General features: G+C 41.7%; 1 protein-coding gene across 16 annotated transcripts in view; it reads right to left on the bottom strand.

Moving 5' to 3' along the window:
* The window catches only part of eya1 (EYA transcriptional coactivator and phosphatase 1), a 170964-nt gene that overhangs the window by 140363 nt on the left and 11757 nt on the right, over positions 1-18844 (bottom strand). For 4 of the 16 annotated variants that reach the window (XM_071414116.1, XM_071414121.1, XM_071414119.1 and 1 more), the window contains exons 2-6: positions 11950-12062; positions 10672-10737; positions 6590-6658; positions 1001-1067; positions 402-547 (exon numbers count right to left, since the gene is read on the bottom strand). In XM_071414116.1, coding sequence (XP_071270217.1) covers positions 402-547; positions 1001-1067; positions 6590-6658; positions 10672-10737; positions 11950-12058 — 457 coding nt within the window. In that variant the 5' untranslated portion in view covers positions 12059-12062. Of the gene's footprint in view, positions 1-401; positions 548-1000; positions 1068-6589; positions 6668-7803; positions 8462-10671; positions 10738-11949; positions 12063-15741; positions 16186-18844 lie in introns of those variants that run through there. The other 12 variants (XM_071414120.1, XM_071414127.1, XM_071414128.1 and 9 more) reach the window with 10 other exon arrangements.

The following is an 18844-nucleotide window of genomic DNA, read 5'->3' as shown; positions in this document are numbered from 1 at the left end:
TGAATACTTATTGACTTAAGACATTTCAGATTTTCATTTATTATTAATTTGTAAAAATGTCTAAAAACACAATTCCCACTTTGACATGATGTAGTATTGTGGTGTAGTCCAGTGATACACCATCTCAATGAAATCCATTTTAAACTCTGGCTGTAACGCAACCAAATACTTTCTGAGGGCCCTGTACCTTTATCATATATAGACATATTATTATTACATTTTATTCTCTATTACAAAGATACGTGTAATATAGCTAACTATAAGTAATATAAGGGTATTTGCATGTGTGGCATGAGGTGCCCTGATGATACGAATACATCTAGTACATAGAAATGGCAGTGACGGGTTTGTAATGTAAAGGTCCTGTAACATTCAGAGGCATGGGTTTGGCCTGTGCTTACCATAGGCAGGTATCCCGTAGGGTTGTCCAGGCTGGGGGTAGCTAGCATAGGCTGCGGCCTGCTGCATTCCTGTGGTGTACTGTGTCTGACCGTACGCAGCCATATTTTGGGATGAAGGAGTAGGGAGAATATGTGGATACGGTCTGCTATTTCAGAAAAGGAGAAGAGAGAGAGAGAGAAATAAATAAAATGAAAGAAAGAGAGAAAAAAGGAAGAAAGAAAGAAAGAGAGAAAGAAAGAAAGAAAGAAAGAAAGAGAGAAAGGAGGAACATATTTTACCAAACACAAAAAACCATAACAATACGGACACATTCTTTGTGTTTCTGCTACATAATGTTACATAGTGGTCAGAAGCTCGTAAAGAGAGATAGTAATTAGTACAGGAGTAGGACTAGCATTAGCAAAATAAGAAGTATACGTCGCAAAGGACATTTTTACAAGATAATAATTACAACTGATTTTGTAAGTGCACAAACTGCAGACATCCAGGCAAAACAAAGCAGGTAGAAACGTCCACATCTAGCAGCAGGATCTAATTAAAGGGACCAAATGAAGTTGGATGCCGTTTATTTTCTAAAGCAAAATAAAAGAAGCCTTACTTGGAAGGGTAAATCTGAGAGGAGAACTGGTGTGTTTGTCTTGGGCTGTAGCCACTGGTTCCAATAACTGAGAGAGTTGAAAAGAAAGGAGGGGGGCAAGTACATATTTAAACATTAAAGATATAAGGTAAATATTATCTTTCGCCAACAGAACTTCTGGATTCCTAGGAAAGTGTAATTGCGTTGCGTTACTCCATTTATTTCCCCAACCTTATTTAAGGTTTAAAACCCGGAGCGCAATAATGAAGTACAAATAATCAGATAAAAAACCCTGTTGGGTTTATTCTGCTGACCAGCGTATATTCTGTGTGTATCTCTGGCTGTATCCCAAATGGCACCCCACAAAATGATACTTCGGCTGTCCCCATAGGAGAACCCTTTTTAGTTCCAGGTAGAACCCTTTTGGGTTCTACATGGAACCCAAAAGTGTTCTACCTGGAACCAAAAAGAGTTCTCATATGGGACAGCCGAAGAAACATTCTGGAACCCTTTTTTTCTAAGAGTGTAAGGAATAGGGTGCTATTTGGGATATAGCCTCTGTGAGATACTTTGGCGCTGCCATGACGACAGCTAGGCTGGCGTAAACACACTCAGAATGGTCTGAATCAATGTGGGCCTGTTGCCTGGGTCCTGTCCCAAATGGACCCCTATTCCCTTATAGCGCACTACATTTGACCAGGGCCCGTACGTAGGGAATAGTGTGCCGTTTGGAATCCATCCCCAGGCTTCAAGGCCAGGCCAGGACCAAATTGAAAGTGATTGCTTGTAACTAGCGCCGCTACCACATTATCATTCCTTCATGAAACACACGGCCATATCACTGTGGATCCACTTCCTAATCAACGTTTTTCAACACACACACAAACCTACTGCGACCACGGCTATATTTTCACGTTGTCTTTGCACTTTAGTAAAGGCTATTTTAAGTCAGTGCATAGTGTATAGTTTTGAGTAAAAATCTTTTAAATTATTTTTGTTACAATAACACACCAAATGTAACACCAAATGTACAGTTATGCTTTTCGAAATTATAATAATTTTTATATATATATTTCCATTCATCTTTAGAAACAATAAATACAGCTAGTAAATTTAACACGGTCAAAATCAGGTGTGAAATGCAACACATGAAAAAATACTGATCATTTACAAAAAAAAGAAAGATAGAAAAGCCAGTAATGATAAACATAATCTCAGTCTTGCAATTGAAATCTGTTAAACCAGTCCAAAAGCCCTAGTCCCATAGTATAGAACGCCTCCTGAGTGGCGCAGCGGTCTAAGGCACTGCATCTCAGTGCTAGAGGCGTCACTACAGACCCTGGCGCAGCGGTCTAAGGCACTGCATCTCAGTGCTAGAGGCGTCACTACAGACCCTGTTTTGTTCCTGGGCTGTATCACAACCGACCGTGATTGGAAGTCCCATAGGGCGCCGCACAATTGGCCCAGCGTGTGTCCGGGTTAGGGTTTGGCCCCGGGTAGGCCGTCATTATAAATAAGAATTTGTTCTTAACTGACTTGCCTAGTTAAATAAAGGTTAAATAAAAAATAAAATCACTGAACCAGGTTCAAATGTCCTCTTACAGTCAACTGACACAAACAAAGTATTTAGTTGCGGTAGGGACGAGGAGGGGGATACTAAGGATGTGTCCCAAATGGCGTCCTATTTTATATATAGTGCACCATCTTTGACCAGAGACTATGGGCCTTTGACTATGGGCACTGGTCTAAAGTAGTGCACTATATACGGAATAGGGTGCAATTTAAGACAACCTACTGTAGATGTCTGGCATGTAATTGTAACTGTATGTTACTGTATGTAACTGAATGTAACTGTAACTGTATGTAACTGAATGTAACTGAATGTAACTGTATGTAACTGTATGTAACTGTAACTGCATGTAACTGTAACTGTATGTAACTGTAACTGCATGTAACTGTATGTAACTGAATGTAACTGTATGTAACTGTATGTAACTGTAACTGCATGTAACTGTATGTAACTGTAACTGCATGTAACTGTAACTGCATGTAACTGTATGTAACTGAATGTAACTGTATGTAACTGTATGTAACTGTAACTGTATGTAACTGTAACTGCATGTAACTGTATGTAACTGAATGTAACTGTAACTGTATGTAACTGAATGTAACTGTAACTGTATGTAACTGTAACTGCATGTAACTGTAACTGTATGTAACTGTAACTATGTAACCGACCTGTATGTAACTGTATGTTACTGTAACTATGTAACTGTACATGTATGTAACTGTATGTAACTGTAACTGTATGTAACTGTATGTTACTGTAATTATGTAACTGTACATGTATGTAACTGTATATAACTGTAACTGTATGTAACTGTAACTGTATGTAACTGTAACTGTTGTAACTGTATGTAACTGAATGTAACTGTAACTGTATGTAACTGTATGTAAATGTAACTGTATGTAACTGTATGTAACTGTATATAACTGTGTGTAACTGTATGTAACTTTATGTAACTGTAACTGTGTGTAACTGTATGCAACTGTATGTAACTGAATGTAACTGTAACTGTATGTAACTGTAACTGAATGTAACTGAATGTAACTGTATGTAACTGTATGTAACTATATGTAACTGTAACTGCATGTAACTGTATGTAACTGTATATAACTGTAACTGTAACTGGTGTAACTGTATGTAACTGTATATAACTGTAACTGCATGTAACGGTATGTAACTGTAACTGTTGTAACTGTATGTAACTGTATATAACTGTAACTGCATGTAAGTGTAACTGCATGTAACTGTATGTAACTGTAACTGTTGTAACTGTATGTAACTGTATATAACTGTAACTGCATGTAACTGTAACTGCATGTAACTGTATGTAACTGTAAATAACTGTAACTGCATGTAACTGCATGTAACTGTAACTGTTGTAACTGTATGTAACTGTATATAACTGTAACTGTTGTAACTGTATGTAACTGTATATAACTGTAACTGCATGTAACTGTATGTAACTGTATGTAACTGTAACTGTTGTAACTGTATGTAACTGTATATAACTGTAACTGCATGTAACTGTATGTAACTGTATGTAACTGTAACTGTTGTAACTGTATGTAACTGTATATAACTGTAACTGCATGTAACTGTATGTAACTGTAACTGTATATAACTGTAACTGCATGTAACTGTATGTAACTGTAACTGTATATAACTGTAACTGCATGTAACTGTATGTAACTGTATGTAACTGTAACTGTATATAACTGTAACTGCATGTAACTGTATGTAACTGTAACTGTATATAACTGTAACTGCATGTAACTGTATGTAACTGTATGTAACTGTAACTCCATGTAACTGTAAGGCCCCAGGGAAACATTGTTATTATTATTGAACACTTTTCTCACATCATCATCAGCACCTGCTACCGGTTGACTAAACCTTCTAATCGCAGCTCTCACACACACACACACACACACACACACACACACACACACACACACACACACACACACACACACACACACACACACACACACACACACACACGCACCTCCCCCCTCCGGCTAGGTTCCCCTCCCCTGAGGGTCCAGGGGTGTAAAGTAACTAAATGTCATTAATATTGTCAAAGACAGAAGTGATTTATGGGAGGGGAGCGTTAACGTATCGGGTACTGAGTTAAACAGCTCTAGAAATAAGGCAGAATTAGCACCATGGTTACTGAGGTGATGTTTAACTATACTGGGTACTGAGGTGATGTTTAACTATACTGGTTACTGAGGTGATGTTTAACTATACTGGTAGTGAGGTGATGTTTAACTATACTGGGTACTGAGGTGATGTTTAACTATACTGGTAGTGAGGTGATTTTTAACTATACTGGGTACTGAGGTGATGTTTAACTATACTGGTTACTGAGGTGATGTTTAACTATACTGGTAGTGAGGTGATGTTTAACTATACTGGGTACTGAGGTGATGTTTAAATATACTGGTAGTGAGGTGATGTTTAACTATACTGGGTAGTGAGGTGATGTTTAACTATACTGGGTACTGAGGTGATGTTTAACTATACTGGTTACTGAGGTGATGTTTAACTATACTGGTTACTGAGGTGATGTTTAATTATACTGGTTACTGAGGTGATGTTTAACTATACTGGTTACTGAGGTGATGTTTAACTATACTGGTTACTGAGGTGATGTTTAACTATACTGGGTACTGAGGTGATGTTTAACTATACTGATAGTGAGGTGATGTTTAACTATACTGGGTAGTGAGGTGATGTTTAACTATACTGGGTAGTGAGGTGATGTTTAACTATACTGGGTACTGAGGTGATGTTTAACTATACTGGGTAGTGAGGTGATGTTTAACTATACTGGGTACTGAGGTGATGATTAACTATACTGGGTAGTGAGGTGATGTTTAACTATACTGGTTACTGAGGTGATGTTTAACTATACTGGGTAGTGAGGTGATGTTTAACTATACTGGTTACTGAGGTGATGTTTAACTATACTGGTTACTGAGGTGATGTTTAACTATACTGGTAGTGAGGTGATGTTTAATTATACTGGTAGTGAGGTGATGTTTAATTATACTGGTAGTGAGGTGATGTTTAATTATACTGGTAGTGAGGTGATGTTTAATTATACTGGTTGTGGGGTGATGTTTAATTATACTGGTAGTGAGGTGATGTTTAATTATACTGGGTAGTGAGGTGATGTTTAATTATACTGGGTAGTGAGGTGATGTTTAATTATACTGGGTAGTGAGGTGATGTTTAATTATACTGGGTAGTGAGGTAATGTTTAATTATACTGGTAGTGAGGTGATGTTTAATTATACTGGTTGTGGGGTGATGTTTAATTATACTGGTAGTGAGGTGATGTTTAATTATACTGGTAGTGAGGTGATGTTTAATTATACTGGTTGTGGGGTGATGTTTAATTATACTGGTAGTGAGGTGATGTTTAATTATACTGGTAGTGAGGTGATGTTTAATTATACTGGGTAGTGAGGTGATGTTTAATTATACTGGTTGTGGGGTGATGTTTAATTATACTGGTAGTGAGGTGATGTTTAATTATACTGGTAGTGAGGTGATGTTTAACTATACTGGTACTGAGGTGATGTTTAATTATACTGGGTAGTGAGGTGATGTTTAACTATACTGGGTAGTGAGGTGATGTTTAACTATACTGGGTACTGAGGTGATGTTTAATTATACTGGTACTGAGGTGTGATGGTTACTTGTGCAGCAGTGTGAGCGGGAGCGTTAGTGAGGTGATGTTTGGCGGAGGTGGAAAAGATGACCATATATTGCTGACATACAACATGAGTTTGATACAGGTCAGGCTGAGGAAACAGGAAACCAGATCATTCTACTGCTCTGCTATTCACACAAAATATTTTATTTTATGCGGGACGCAAACACACACACACACACACACACACACACACACACACACACACACACACACACACACACACACACACACACACACACACACACACACACACACACACACACACACACACACACACACACACACACACACACACACACAGGTCCCCCTCCCGTCTCACCTGATCCTGAGAAGCTGTCTAGGGAGGCGTCGGCTACTGGGGTGGTGATGTCACTGCTGCTCATTGGTTCTGTTTTAACTGGGGACAAAGACAACACACACACCATCAGCACACACACACACACACACACACACACCATCAGCACACACACACACACAAACCATCAGCACACACACACACACACACACCATCAGCACACACACACACACACACACACACACACACACACACACACACACACACACACACACACACACACACACACACACACCATCAGCACACACACACACACACACACACACAAACCATCAGCACACACACACACACACAAACCATCAGCACACACACACCATCGGCACACACACACCATCGACACACACACACACACACACACACACACACACACACACACACACACACACACACACACACACACACACACACACACACACACACACACACACACACACACACACACACACACACACCATCGACACACACACGCACACACACACCACAACTGCCACTATAGCTGGTGCGTTTAGTTGTCTGGGATGTCTTTGACCATACACCCAGAACTACAGTGGAACTACAGTGGAACTACAGTGGAACTACGGTGGAACTACAGTGGAACTCACACTCAGTGGAATGTGTTGTAAACAATACTGGAGTGGAATGCAAGAAGGGAAATATTTGACTAATATTCGTCACAACTTTTACATTCTGTTCCTTTAGACTAGAGCCGAATCGTTTTTTCAAAATGTCATTTATAATAATAACATTTGTTGGATTAATTTTAGGGATCATTTACATGTAATCATATGGGATTAACATGCTCCTAGGCGTAGATTACGATAAATTATCTTTCAATACTTTTAAGAACTTTTGAGGAAAATAAAACATTTGCCTAATTGTTAATCAATTAAACCAACAAAAAGAGACCTTCCTCATTTCAACCTGTTGACTTAACTATGAATAAAACCAAACCATCATTTAACAGCTTTTCTATGTACAGTACTGACTATTCATTTGTTCCCATCCACAGTTTGAGCATACACTGTTACAACAAGAATTGAACAGTAACAGGCAAACGACAGCCCGTCAATACATTTTGAACCCATCAATCAATCAAAGTAATCAATCAATTAATATATAATTAACATGATATGCAATTAACATAATAATTAATGTTCACTAATTACTGTATGGCTTACCCCAGGTTATAATGTAGCGTCAGGGGAAAGATAGGTAAACACAGTCAATAGTAGGAGGATACTGGTGTAAAATGGCCCCTGCATGGAGAGGGAGTCAGTCTGCATGGACGTGCAAATACGATTGAAATGTCAAGACAATATAGTGTGTATAAAATCTGTTTTAAGAACTGTAGCAAATGGAGCGTGACCCCATGCCCCGCTGAGCCTCTCAAAGTTATAACACTGATAGCTCAGTGGAGAGGATTTTACAGTTATCTGACAGCTAGGGAATCTTTGAAATCAATCCATTTCACATCAGGCAGCAAGCAGGCTTTGGGATGGGAAGGGGGCAAAACAAATTCACATCATGTGGGTAAAGGGAGTCATGCTCTATGTGTCTCTATCTCTCATGGTTTTAAAGAAGCTTTTCCCTGTCATGTTTTACTTTGATCATTCTGCTGAGGAATTGTTGACAAGAGAGTGGGAGGGAGAGTTGGAGGGAGAGAGGGAGGGAGAGCGGGAGTCAGAGCAGGAGGGAGAGTATGAGGGAGAGGGAGAGAAGGCAGGAGAGTGGGAGGGAAAGTAGAAGGGAAAGTAGGAGGGAGAGTGGGAGGGAGAGGGAGAGTAGGAGGGAGAGTAGGAGTCCGAGCAGGAGGGAGAGTGGGAGGGAGAGGGAGAGCGGGAGGGAGAGGAGGAGGGAGAGGGGGAGGGAGAGGAGAGAGGGAGAGTAGGAGGGAGAATGGGAGGAAGAGTGGGAGGGAGAGCGGGAGGGAGAGCGGGAGGGAGAGTAGAAGGGAAAGTAGGAGGCAGAGTGGGAGGGAGAGTGGGAGGGAGAGCGGGAGGGAGAGGAGGAGGGAGAGGGAGAGTAGAAGGGAGAGTAGGAGGGAGAGTGGGAGGGAGGGAGAGTATGAGGGAGGGAGAGTATGAGGGAGAGTGGGAGGAAGAGTGGGAGGGAGAGCGGGAGGGAGAGGAGGAGGGAGAGTAGAAGGGAGAGTAGGAGGGAGAGTGGGAGGAAGAGTGGGAGGGAGAGCGGGAGGGAGAGCGGGAGGGAGAGCGGGAGGGAGAGCGGGAGGGAGAGTAGAAGGGAGAGTAGGAGGGAGAGGGAGAGTAGAAGGAAGAGTGGGAGGGAGAGCGGGAGGGAGAGTGGGAGGGAGAGTAGAAGGGAGAGTAGGAGAGAGAGGGAGAGTAGAAGGCAGTGGGAGGGAGAGTGGGAGGGAGAGGGAGAGTAGGAGGGAGAGTGGGAGGAAGAGTGGGAGGGAGAGGGAGAGTAGAAGGGAGAGTAGGAGGGAGAGTGGGACGGAGAGCAGGAGGGAGAGTAGGAGAGAGAGTAGGAGGGAGAGCGGAAGGGAGAGTATGAGGGAGAGTGGGAGGGAGAGTGGGAGGCAGAGGGGGAGGGAGAGTATGAGGGAGAATGGGAGGGAGAGTGGGAGGCAGAGGGGGAGGGAGAGTGGGAGGGAGAGTAGGAGGGATAGTGGGAGGGAGAGTCGGAGGGAGAGTAGGAGAGAGAGTAGGAGGGAGAGCAGGAGAGAGAGTATGAGGGAGAGTGGGAGGGAGAGTGGGAGGCAGAGGGGGAGGGAGAGTGGGAGGGAGAGTAGGAGGGAGAGCGGGAGGGAGAGTGGGAGGGAGAGTGGGAGGGAGAGTGGGGAGGAGAGCAGGGAGGAGAGGAGGAGGGGGAGTAGGCGGGAGAGTGGGAGGGAGAGTGGGAGGGAGAGCGGGAGGGAGAGTGGGAGGGAGAGTGGGGAGGAGAGTGGGGAGGAGAGCGGGGAGGAGAGCAGGGAGGAGAGGAGGAGGGAGAGTAGGAGGGAGAGGGAGAGCAGGAGGGAGAGTGGGAGAGAGAGTAGGAGGGAGAGCAGGAGGGAGAGCGGGGAGGAGAGCAGGGAGGAGAGGAGGAGGGAGAGGAGGAGGGAGAGTGGGAGGGAGAGCAGGAGGGAGAGTGGGAGGGAGAGTGGGAGGGAGAGCAGGAGGGAGAGTGGGAGGGAGAGTAGGAGAGAGAGTATGAGGGAGAGCGGGAGGGAGAGTGGGAGGGAGAGGGGGAGGGAGAGTGGGAGGGAGGGAGAGTAGGAGGGAGAGCGGGAGGGAGAGTAGGAGAGAGAGTAGGAGAGAGAGTAGGAGGGAGAGCGGGAGGGAGAGTAGGAGAGAGAGTAGGAGAGAGAGTAGGAGGGAGAGCGGGAGGGAGAGTGGGAGGGAGAGTAGGAGAGAGAGTAGGAGAGAGAGTAGGAGGGAGAGCGGGAGGGAGAGTGGGAGGGAGAGTAGGAGAGAGAGTAGGAGAGAGAGTAGGAGGGAGAGCGGGAGGGAGAGTGGGAGGGAGAGTAGGAGAGAGAGTAGGAGAGAGAGTGTTTTTGGAATAACACATTTAGGTAGAGATAATACAATACAGATAAATAGGATGTGTGTGAGTCTGTGTGTGAGTGTGTGTGAGTATGTGAGTGTGTGTTTAGGTATACTAGCTAACATAATGGGGGGACATCGTGGTGTAACACTGCATGCACAGACTAGAGGTAGCACTCAGGTGTTCACAGAGAAGCACACAATGATCCACCGTACTCATGAAACACAGCATGGAACAACGTCCGAAAGGACTCAAATCAAACAATGCACGGTGTCCACAGGATCCACAACCAGCCAGTCTCAAACCATGCTTCACACACATCAACAAAACACTAGTGCAACAAAGGCACAATAGTTGAAGAAACTATTAGAATTTAAAAAAATAGATGTGTTATCTATTGAGAACAATTAATGAATTGGATATTTTCATTTAAAGTGGTAAAAAAAAAAAAGAGTAAAAAGCACAAGGTGTTTTTTTTTCTCCTCTCTTTCTTGTTTTTTTCTAAGTTGAAACACCAAGTATTGTCCTTTCATTGTTGTCCCCACCAGAACTGCACTAACCTGCAGCCGACTGTGAGCTAGAGCTTAACAGCCAGTCAGCTGTGGTGAGCATTGTGATGTTATCACCTATATGGGAAACAGAGAATAGGATACATGACAATCTGACTTCACCACGCTCTAACGACAGGCTCTTTTGTCCCGCAGAGGACAAATTACACCCTTCTCCCTATGGAGAGCACTGCTTTTGTCAAACAATCGGTCAAAAGTAGTGCACTACATATATATATATATATATAGTGCACTACATAGGGTATAGGGTGCAATTTGGGACGCACACACTCCCTAAAACCACAAGAAATAGTTATTTTTCATTTTCCTATCAAGATGACATTTTTTAAGGTAGACTTTGAAGCGCATGTGCGGGTTTGTAATAGGGCCCTGCTAGCGACGTAGGTTCAACTAGAGAGAGTGGTGGTTTGAGACGACACAACAAAGCCTACTCACCTGAGTCAATAGGGACATGTAGAAATGTACAAACCACATGCAAAACTACAACCCATTTTCATACCATGAGCTTTTGAATAATTACACGGGTGCTTAAATATACTGCTAATAGTTCCTCTGTAAACACAGAGACAATAGCATCAGATTTACAAAGCAGATCGTTTTCATATCGTTTTCATATCTAGATCAAATACAGGGGGGCCTTTTAAATTGTGTATTAAAACCCCAATGCAGTAAGTCTATAAGCCATCAGGTCACTAGTAGGTTTCCATGTTATTCAGGACTACAGAGAAGTAGACTGGAGGAAAGTAGTAGTACCACGCTGTCATTGTTGCCTTCACCTTTTGAAAATGGAAAACAGATCACGATTTCAACGGGGTAGCACCTGGAGACGTTTTATTGCCATTCAGGCATTTCACAACTTAGCAGAGGCATAAAACACTACACAGGAGGAGGTTAAATAAAAAGTCCCCTCTATCTCTGCTCTGCTTTGAGACCCGTACACACTTAAATTGTACAACTGATGAAGCTACAACGCAATTGGTACAATGGTTGTGATACAACGGAGTGTAATTTCTGCACAAATAATAATCACAACATGGGACATAATAAGCACTACATTTTCCGTGCAGGCTAACTCTCCGTTGTATCACACAAATATCATTTTGTACCACAACCATTGTGTCAAGTTTAACGTTTGACATTTTTACATCGGTTTTTTACCTGATTGTCTACAGGGCTCAGCCTATCTCTCTCACATGTCGTATAGTGAATTTAGAGTCCACACAGCGAAAGTGAGGGAAGCATTAAAGAAGAAAATCCCTCGGCACATACCTTCAGTGCCATTGGGGGTCATGGAATTGGTATTGATATGGGAGTTGTCGAGTCTGGGACCATTAGGGGATTCACGGCTGTGAGGACTGGCTAGATCCTGCATGTCCATAGACCTGACGGACGAGAGACACACACACACACACACATACAGAAGACAGATCGCACACACACACAGACGGAAGTAGACACGCACACACGCACACACGCACACACACACACACACACACACACACACACACACACACACACACACACACACACACACACACACACACACACACACACACACACACACACTTATTTACTCACATCTTGCCAGAACCATCAAGGGAAGACAAATGCATGGTAAAGAGCTAGCCTATAGATGTATCAGCTTTAAGCATGTTTTTCTCTTAAACCTACTGATAACAACATGGGTAAAACTGTTGATTCGAAATGTTTATTCATTTAAAGTAAACAAATAAAAAAATCTCAACTGGAGTTTGAGATTTGTTTTTGTATCTAAAAGCTATAAATACTATCAATAGATTGAACTAAGTTCTGGAAAGACAAACATAATGTCATCTCCGCTTACTAATGTTATCTCTGCTTATTAATGTTATCTCTGCTTATTAATGGTATCTCTGTTTATTAATGTTATCTCTGCTTACTAATGTTATCTCTGCTTACTAATGTTAGATCTGCTTATTAATGTTATCTGCTTGTTAATGTTATATCCGCTTATTAATGTTATCTCTGCTTATTAATGTTATATCCGCTTATTAATGTTATCTCCGTCTATTAATGTTATCTCCGCTTATTAATGTTATCTCTGCGTATTAATGTTATCTCTGCGTATTAATGTTATCTCTGCTTATTAATGTTATCTCTGTTTATTAATGTTATCTCTGCTTACTAATGTTATCTCTGCTTACTAATGTTATCTCTGCTTGTTAATGTTATATCCGCGTATTAATGTTATCTCTGCTTACTAATGTTATCTCTGCTTACTAATGGTATCTCTGCTTACTAATGGTATCTCCGCTTATTAATGTTATCTCCGCTTATTAATGTTATCTCTGCGTATTAATGTTATCTCCGCTTATTAATGTTATCTCTGCGTATTAATGTTATCTCTGCGTATTAATGTTATCTCTGCGTATTAATGTTATCTTTGCTTATTAATGTTATCTCTGCGTATTAATGTTATCTCTGCGTATTAATGTTATCTCCGCTTATTAATGTTATCTCTGCGTATTAATGTTATCTCTGCTTATTAATGTTATCTCTGCGTATTAATGTTATCTCTGCGTATTAATGTTATCTCTGCTTATTAATGTTATCTCTGCTTTTTAATAGTATCGCTGCTTATTAATGTTATCTCTGCTTATTAATGTTATCTCTGCTTTTTAATAGTATCGCTGCTTATTAATGTTATCCGCTTATTAATGTTATCTCTGCTTATTAATATTATCTCTGCTTTTTGATAGTATATCTGTGTATTAATAGTATCTCTGCTTATTAATAGTATATCCGCTTATTAATGTTATCTCTGCTTATTAACGTTATCTCTGCTTATTAATGTTATCTCTGCTTATGAATGTTATCTCTGTTTATTAATGTTATCTCTGCTTATTAATGTTATCTCTGCTTATTAATGTTATCTCTGCTTATTAATGTTATCTCTGCTTATTTCTTTCATAATACAATTCAAACTAGGCCTACTGCTATACACTCAATTATAACATATTATATTGACCCTATTTTATTATATATCAGCAATATATGATAGTATAACATCAATATAGATTATAATTTAAATAGTTTAAATAGATGAGCTCAGTAATAGAGACATTAAAGCACACATGAGCGTATTGCCAATTTTAGACTAGATGAAAAATCAGCTTCTACAATATACAGCATTCACTCCATGTTGATTAATGTACGTACTCATGCTAGTCTACAGTATAGTAATTATATAGACATCCTTATTATACAGTGTGAACACACTCTGTGATTGGAGGCTATGGTTAAAGTAGTTAGTTGCTAGAAGGTTAGAAGAGCTGTTCTCTAAGTGATTCTAAGAGCAGCTAGCTACTTCTCCAAGTGATTAGCTACTTCTCCAAGTGATTAGCTACTTCTCCAAGTGATTAGCTACTTCTCCAAGTGATTAGCTACTTCTCCAAGTGATTAGCTACTTCTCCAAGTGACTAGCTACTTCTCCAAGTGACTATCTACTTCTCCAAGTGATTAGTTACTTCTCCAAGTGATTAGCTACTTCTCCAAGTGATTAGCTACTTCTCCAAGTGACTAGCTACTTCTCCAAGTGACTAGCTACTTCTCCAAGTGACTAGCTACTTCTCCAAGTGACTAGCTACTTCTCCAAGTGACTAGCTACTTCTCCAAGTGATTAGCTACTTCTCCAAGTGATTAGCTACTTCTCCAAGTGATTAGCTACTTCTCCAAGTGATTAGCTACTTCTCCAAGTGACTAGCTACTTCTCCAAGTGACTAGCTACTTCTCCAAGTGATTAGCTACTTCTCCAAGTGATTAGCTACTTCTCCAAGTGATTAGCTACTTCTCCAAGTGATTAGCTACTTCTCCAAGTGATTAGCTACTTCTCCAAGTGATTAGCTACTTCTCCAAGTGATTAGAAGAGTTTGTTCTCTGAGTGATTCTGCGTGCTCTGTCTGTGGCTCAGTGAAGAGAGATGAGAATGCCTAGTTCCACGACGCATCAGTTTGCTCTGGCAACCATCTTAATTGTTTCTGTGTTTATACTGAAGACCACGCCATTGAAAACATTATTCTATCCCCTCGTTGTTGCTGTGAAAAGTTGCTCAGCCATATGGAGGTTAGTTAAAACAGGCCGAGGAGAGATGAAACATGACACAAATCTTGTCTTTTTGTCACTGAGCCCAACGCAACATACTGTTTATTAAATTAGGGAGAAATGTTTGGTACATTAAACTGCTTTTTTTCAGTTACATTTACAGACTGTATATCTCTTTTATCAAGCAACTAAACTAAGCTGTTTGTGTCGTTTGCACCCAAAAAAAAAAATCATGTTTTGTTTAATGCAAACGCAATCTGATAGGATGAAATGATATGTCTGCTATTTCAACAATCTGCAAAAATCAAATGCTTGCTATTTCAACAATCTGATAAAATGAAATATTTGCTATTTCAACAATCCAATCAAATTAAATGATATGTCTGATATATCAACAATCCGATCAAATGAAATGTCTGCTATTTAAATAATGTTGGGATGGAAAGATATAGTCAATAGACTATTAAATTTAAAACAGATATACAGATATATACACAGATATATACACAGAGATATAGACAGATATATACACAGATATATACACAGATATATACACAGATATATACACAGATATATACACAGATAAATACACAGATATATACATTGCGTTTTCTACTCACTCAGTTCAGCGTGACATTTTCTTTTCAAACTCAAATGAAGTAAATAATGTCGAATTGTTGTGAATATTGTTGGGGATCTCACAAACTGACATGCTGGTAGCTGTATCCTATTTCCCCAGAGAAATAAGAATTTACTGCTAAATTATCACCCCCACCAAAAAACTAAAATACAATTATGAACAGCAGAGAAACCTGTACAGCGACGTTACAGATATACCAGGAGGCAATTACTATTAGATTTGCACAACTCTCTCTCTCTCTCTCTCTCTCTCTCTCTCTCTCTCTCTCTCCCTCTCTCTCTCTCCCTCTCTGCATCCCTTCTGATGCTACCTGCCTGGCGTTGGTCCAACTCTGCTCTTACCTGGAAAGACGTAGCGGACCGGAATCATCTGTACCAGGCTGCCTCTCTCTCTCTGTTTTTTTTTCTCTTTCCACCTGCCTGAACAGAAACAATGTCCCTCCTTGTTATTTCAGCTGCGTGTCACTGTCCAGACCCATCCATGACACAATAGAACTGGTCTGAGAAAACATGATTGTTATTCTGTCTCAGAGTGGGAAGAGAGGGCTAACTGCACTGGGAAAAGAACAGAGGACTTTCTCTCTCTATAGAGTTTATCTCTCTCTCTCTCTCTCTTCTCTCTCTGTCTCTCTCTCTCTCTCTATAGAGTTTCTCTCTCTCTCTCTCTCTCTCTCTTCTCTCTCTGTCTCTCGCTCTCTATAGAGTTTCTCTCTCTCTCTCTCTTCTCTCGCTCTCTCTTCTTCTAACACTGCTGTTGTTGCCTCTCCTCCTTCGTTCAGGTCTTCCCTCCCTCCCTCCTCCCCGAGTGAGGGGACTGCAGCCAAATGACGGAAAGGTGATTCATCATTGGTCTACGACAGCTGCAAACTGGATTAGCCCGCCCCCAATCAACATACAAAGAGGGCTTAGCCAAGGTAAGCAGGAAGGGGAGGGGGCGGGGGACTGGGGGGTTGGATGAAGGGAGGTAATAGGGGTGTGAGGTGGATGGGGGGAGGGAGTAGCATGGAGGTAGGAAGTTAGGTAGCTGCTGATAACTGCTGCTGGATAGAGGCGAGGGAGATGTGACTTGTTGAATAGAGGCCAGCGAAGCATGACGCCCGTAGCATCTTCAGCAGATCTTTCATCTGCAATTGACACCATCTGAAATGTATCTGCACTCCCCTCTCCCCCTCCCTCTCTCTCTCCCCTCCCTCTCTCTTCTCTCTCCGCTCTCTCTCCCCCCTGTCTTCCCTCTCTCTTTCTCCCCTCTCTCTACTCTCTCCGCTCTCTCTCCCCCCTGTCTTCCCTCTCTCTTTCTCCCCTCTCTCTTCTCTCTCCCCCCTGTCTTCCCTCTCTCTTTCTTCCCTCTCTCTTCTCTCTCTGCTCTCTCTCCCCCCAGTCTTCCCTCTCTCTTTCTCCCCTCTCTCTTCTCTCTCCGCTCTCTCTCCCCCCTGTCTTCCCTCTCTCTGTCTTCCCTCTCTCTTCTCTCTCCGCTCTCTCTCCCCCCTGTCTTCCCTCTCTCTTTCTCCCCTCTCTCTTCTCTCTCCGCTCTCTCGCCCCCCTGTCTTCCCTCTCTCTTTCTCCCCTCTCTCTTCTCTCTCCCCCCTGTCTTCCCTCTCTCTTTCTCCCCTCTCTCTTCTCTCTCCGCTCTCTCTCCCCCCTGTCGTCCCTTCTCTCTTGCCTTCTCTCTAGCCTCAGCGCTCCGATACCGCTTGCCGTGCAGTAGCAGAGAACAGTCTATGACTAGGATTGCCATTTTTAGGGCCTTCTTCTGACACCGCCTGGTATAGCCGTACGCACTGCCACACTGCCAGGTCTCTGACCTCCTCCCTATAGGCTGTCTCATCGTTGTCGGTGATCAGGCCTACCACCCAGTTGTGTCGTCAGCAAACTTAATGATGGCTTTAGAGTCGAGCTTGGCCACGGAGATGTGCGTGAACAGGAAGTACAGGAGGGGACAAAGCACGCACCCCTGAGGGGCCCCCGTGTAGAGTATCAGTGTTATTGCCTACCCTTACCACCTGAGGGGCAGGAAGTCCAGGATTCAGTTGCAGAGGGATGTGTTTTAGTCCCAGGGTCCACAATGTGTGTGTAATAAATGACACCCTATTCCCTTTATAGTGCACTACTTTTGAGCAGGGCCCGGGGCCACAGAACACTACAGAGGCACAGGAACACAGGAACACTGGTCTCAGGGACCTCAAGAGACATGGGCAGTGTCTCAGATAGCACCCTATTCCCTATATACAGCACCATGTTTGGCCAGGGCCTTGTCAAATGGGTCATGGTCAAAATAAGTGCAGTTAACAGACAACAGGGTAACATTTGGGATGCAATCGAAGACACACGGCCACACAAAGATACTGTATATACAGTACATCACTATACAGTACATCACAGTACAGTACATCACTATACAGTACAGTACAGTACATCACAGTACATCACTATACAGTACATCACTATACAGCACAGTACATCACTATACAGTAGAGTACATTCCTATACAGTGCAGTACATCACTATACAGTACATCACTATACAGTACAGTACATCACTATACAGTACAGTACATCGCTATACAGTACAGTACATCACTATACAGTACAGTTCTATAAAGTACAGTACTATACAGTATATCACTATACATTAACGTGCTATACAGTATAGTACATCAACATACAGTACATCACAATAAAGTACAGTACTATAAAGCACAGTACTTTAGAGTATATCACTACACAGTACATCACGATACAGTAAAGTACTATACAGTATATCACCACACAGAAGAGTACATCACTATACAGTAGAGTACTACACATTACAGTACATCACTACAAATTGCAGCACAATAAAGTACAGCACTATACAGTGCATCACCATACTATACAGTGCAATGCATCACTATACAATACAGTACATCATGTAGAGTACAGTACTATACAGTACATCAGTATACAGTACAGCACATAACTATACAGTAAAGTACTATACAGTACATCAGTATACAGTACAGCACATAACTATACAGTAAAGTACTATACAGTACATCAGTATACAGTACAGCACATAACTATACAGTACAGTACAGCACATAACTATACAGTAAAGTACTATACAGTACATCGGTATACAGTACAGTATGCCACTATACAGTAGAGTACTATACAGTACATCACTATACAGTACCTCACTATACAGTACGTCACTATACAGTAGAGTACTAAACAGTACATCACTATACAGTACAGTAATATACAATACATCACTATACAGTGCACCACTATACACCATTATAAAGTACAGTATTATACAGTACATCACTATACAGTATATCACGATACACTATAGTACATCACTATACAGTACATTATTATGCAGTACTGTTCATCACTATACAGTGCATCACTATACAGTAGAGTACAATACAGTACAGTACATCACTATACAGTAATCCCTATAC

Source organism: Salvelinus alpinus, chromosome 8, assembly GCF_045679555.1.
Source record: "Salvelinus alpinus chromosome 8, SLU_Salpinus.1, whole genome shotgun sequence".
NCBI classification, from domain to species: domain Eukaryota; kingdom Metazoa; phylum Chordata; class Actinopteri; order Salmoniformes; family Salmonidae; genus Salvelinus; species Salvelinus alpinus.
This window is presented reverse-complemented; position numbering and strand designations above follow the sequence as displayed.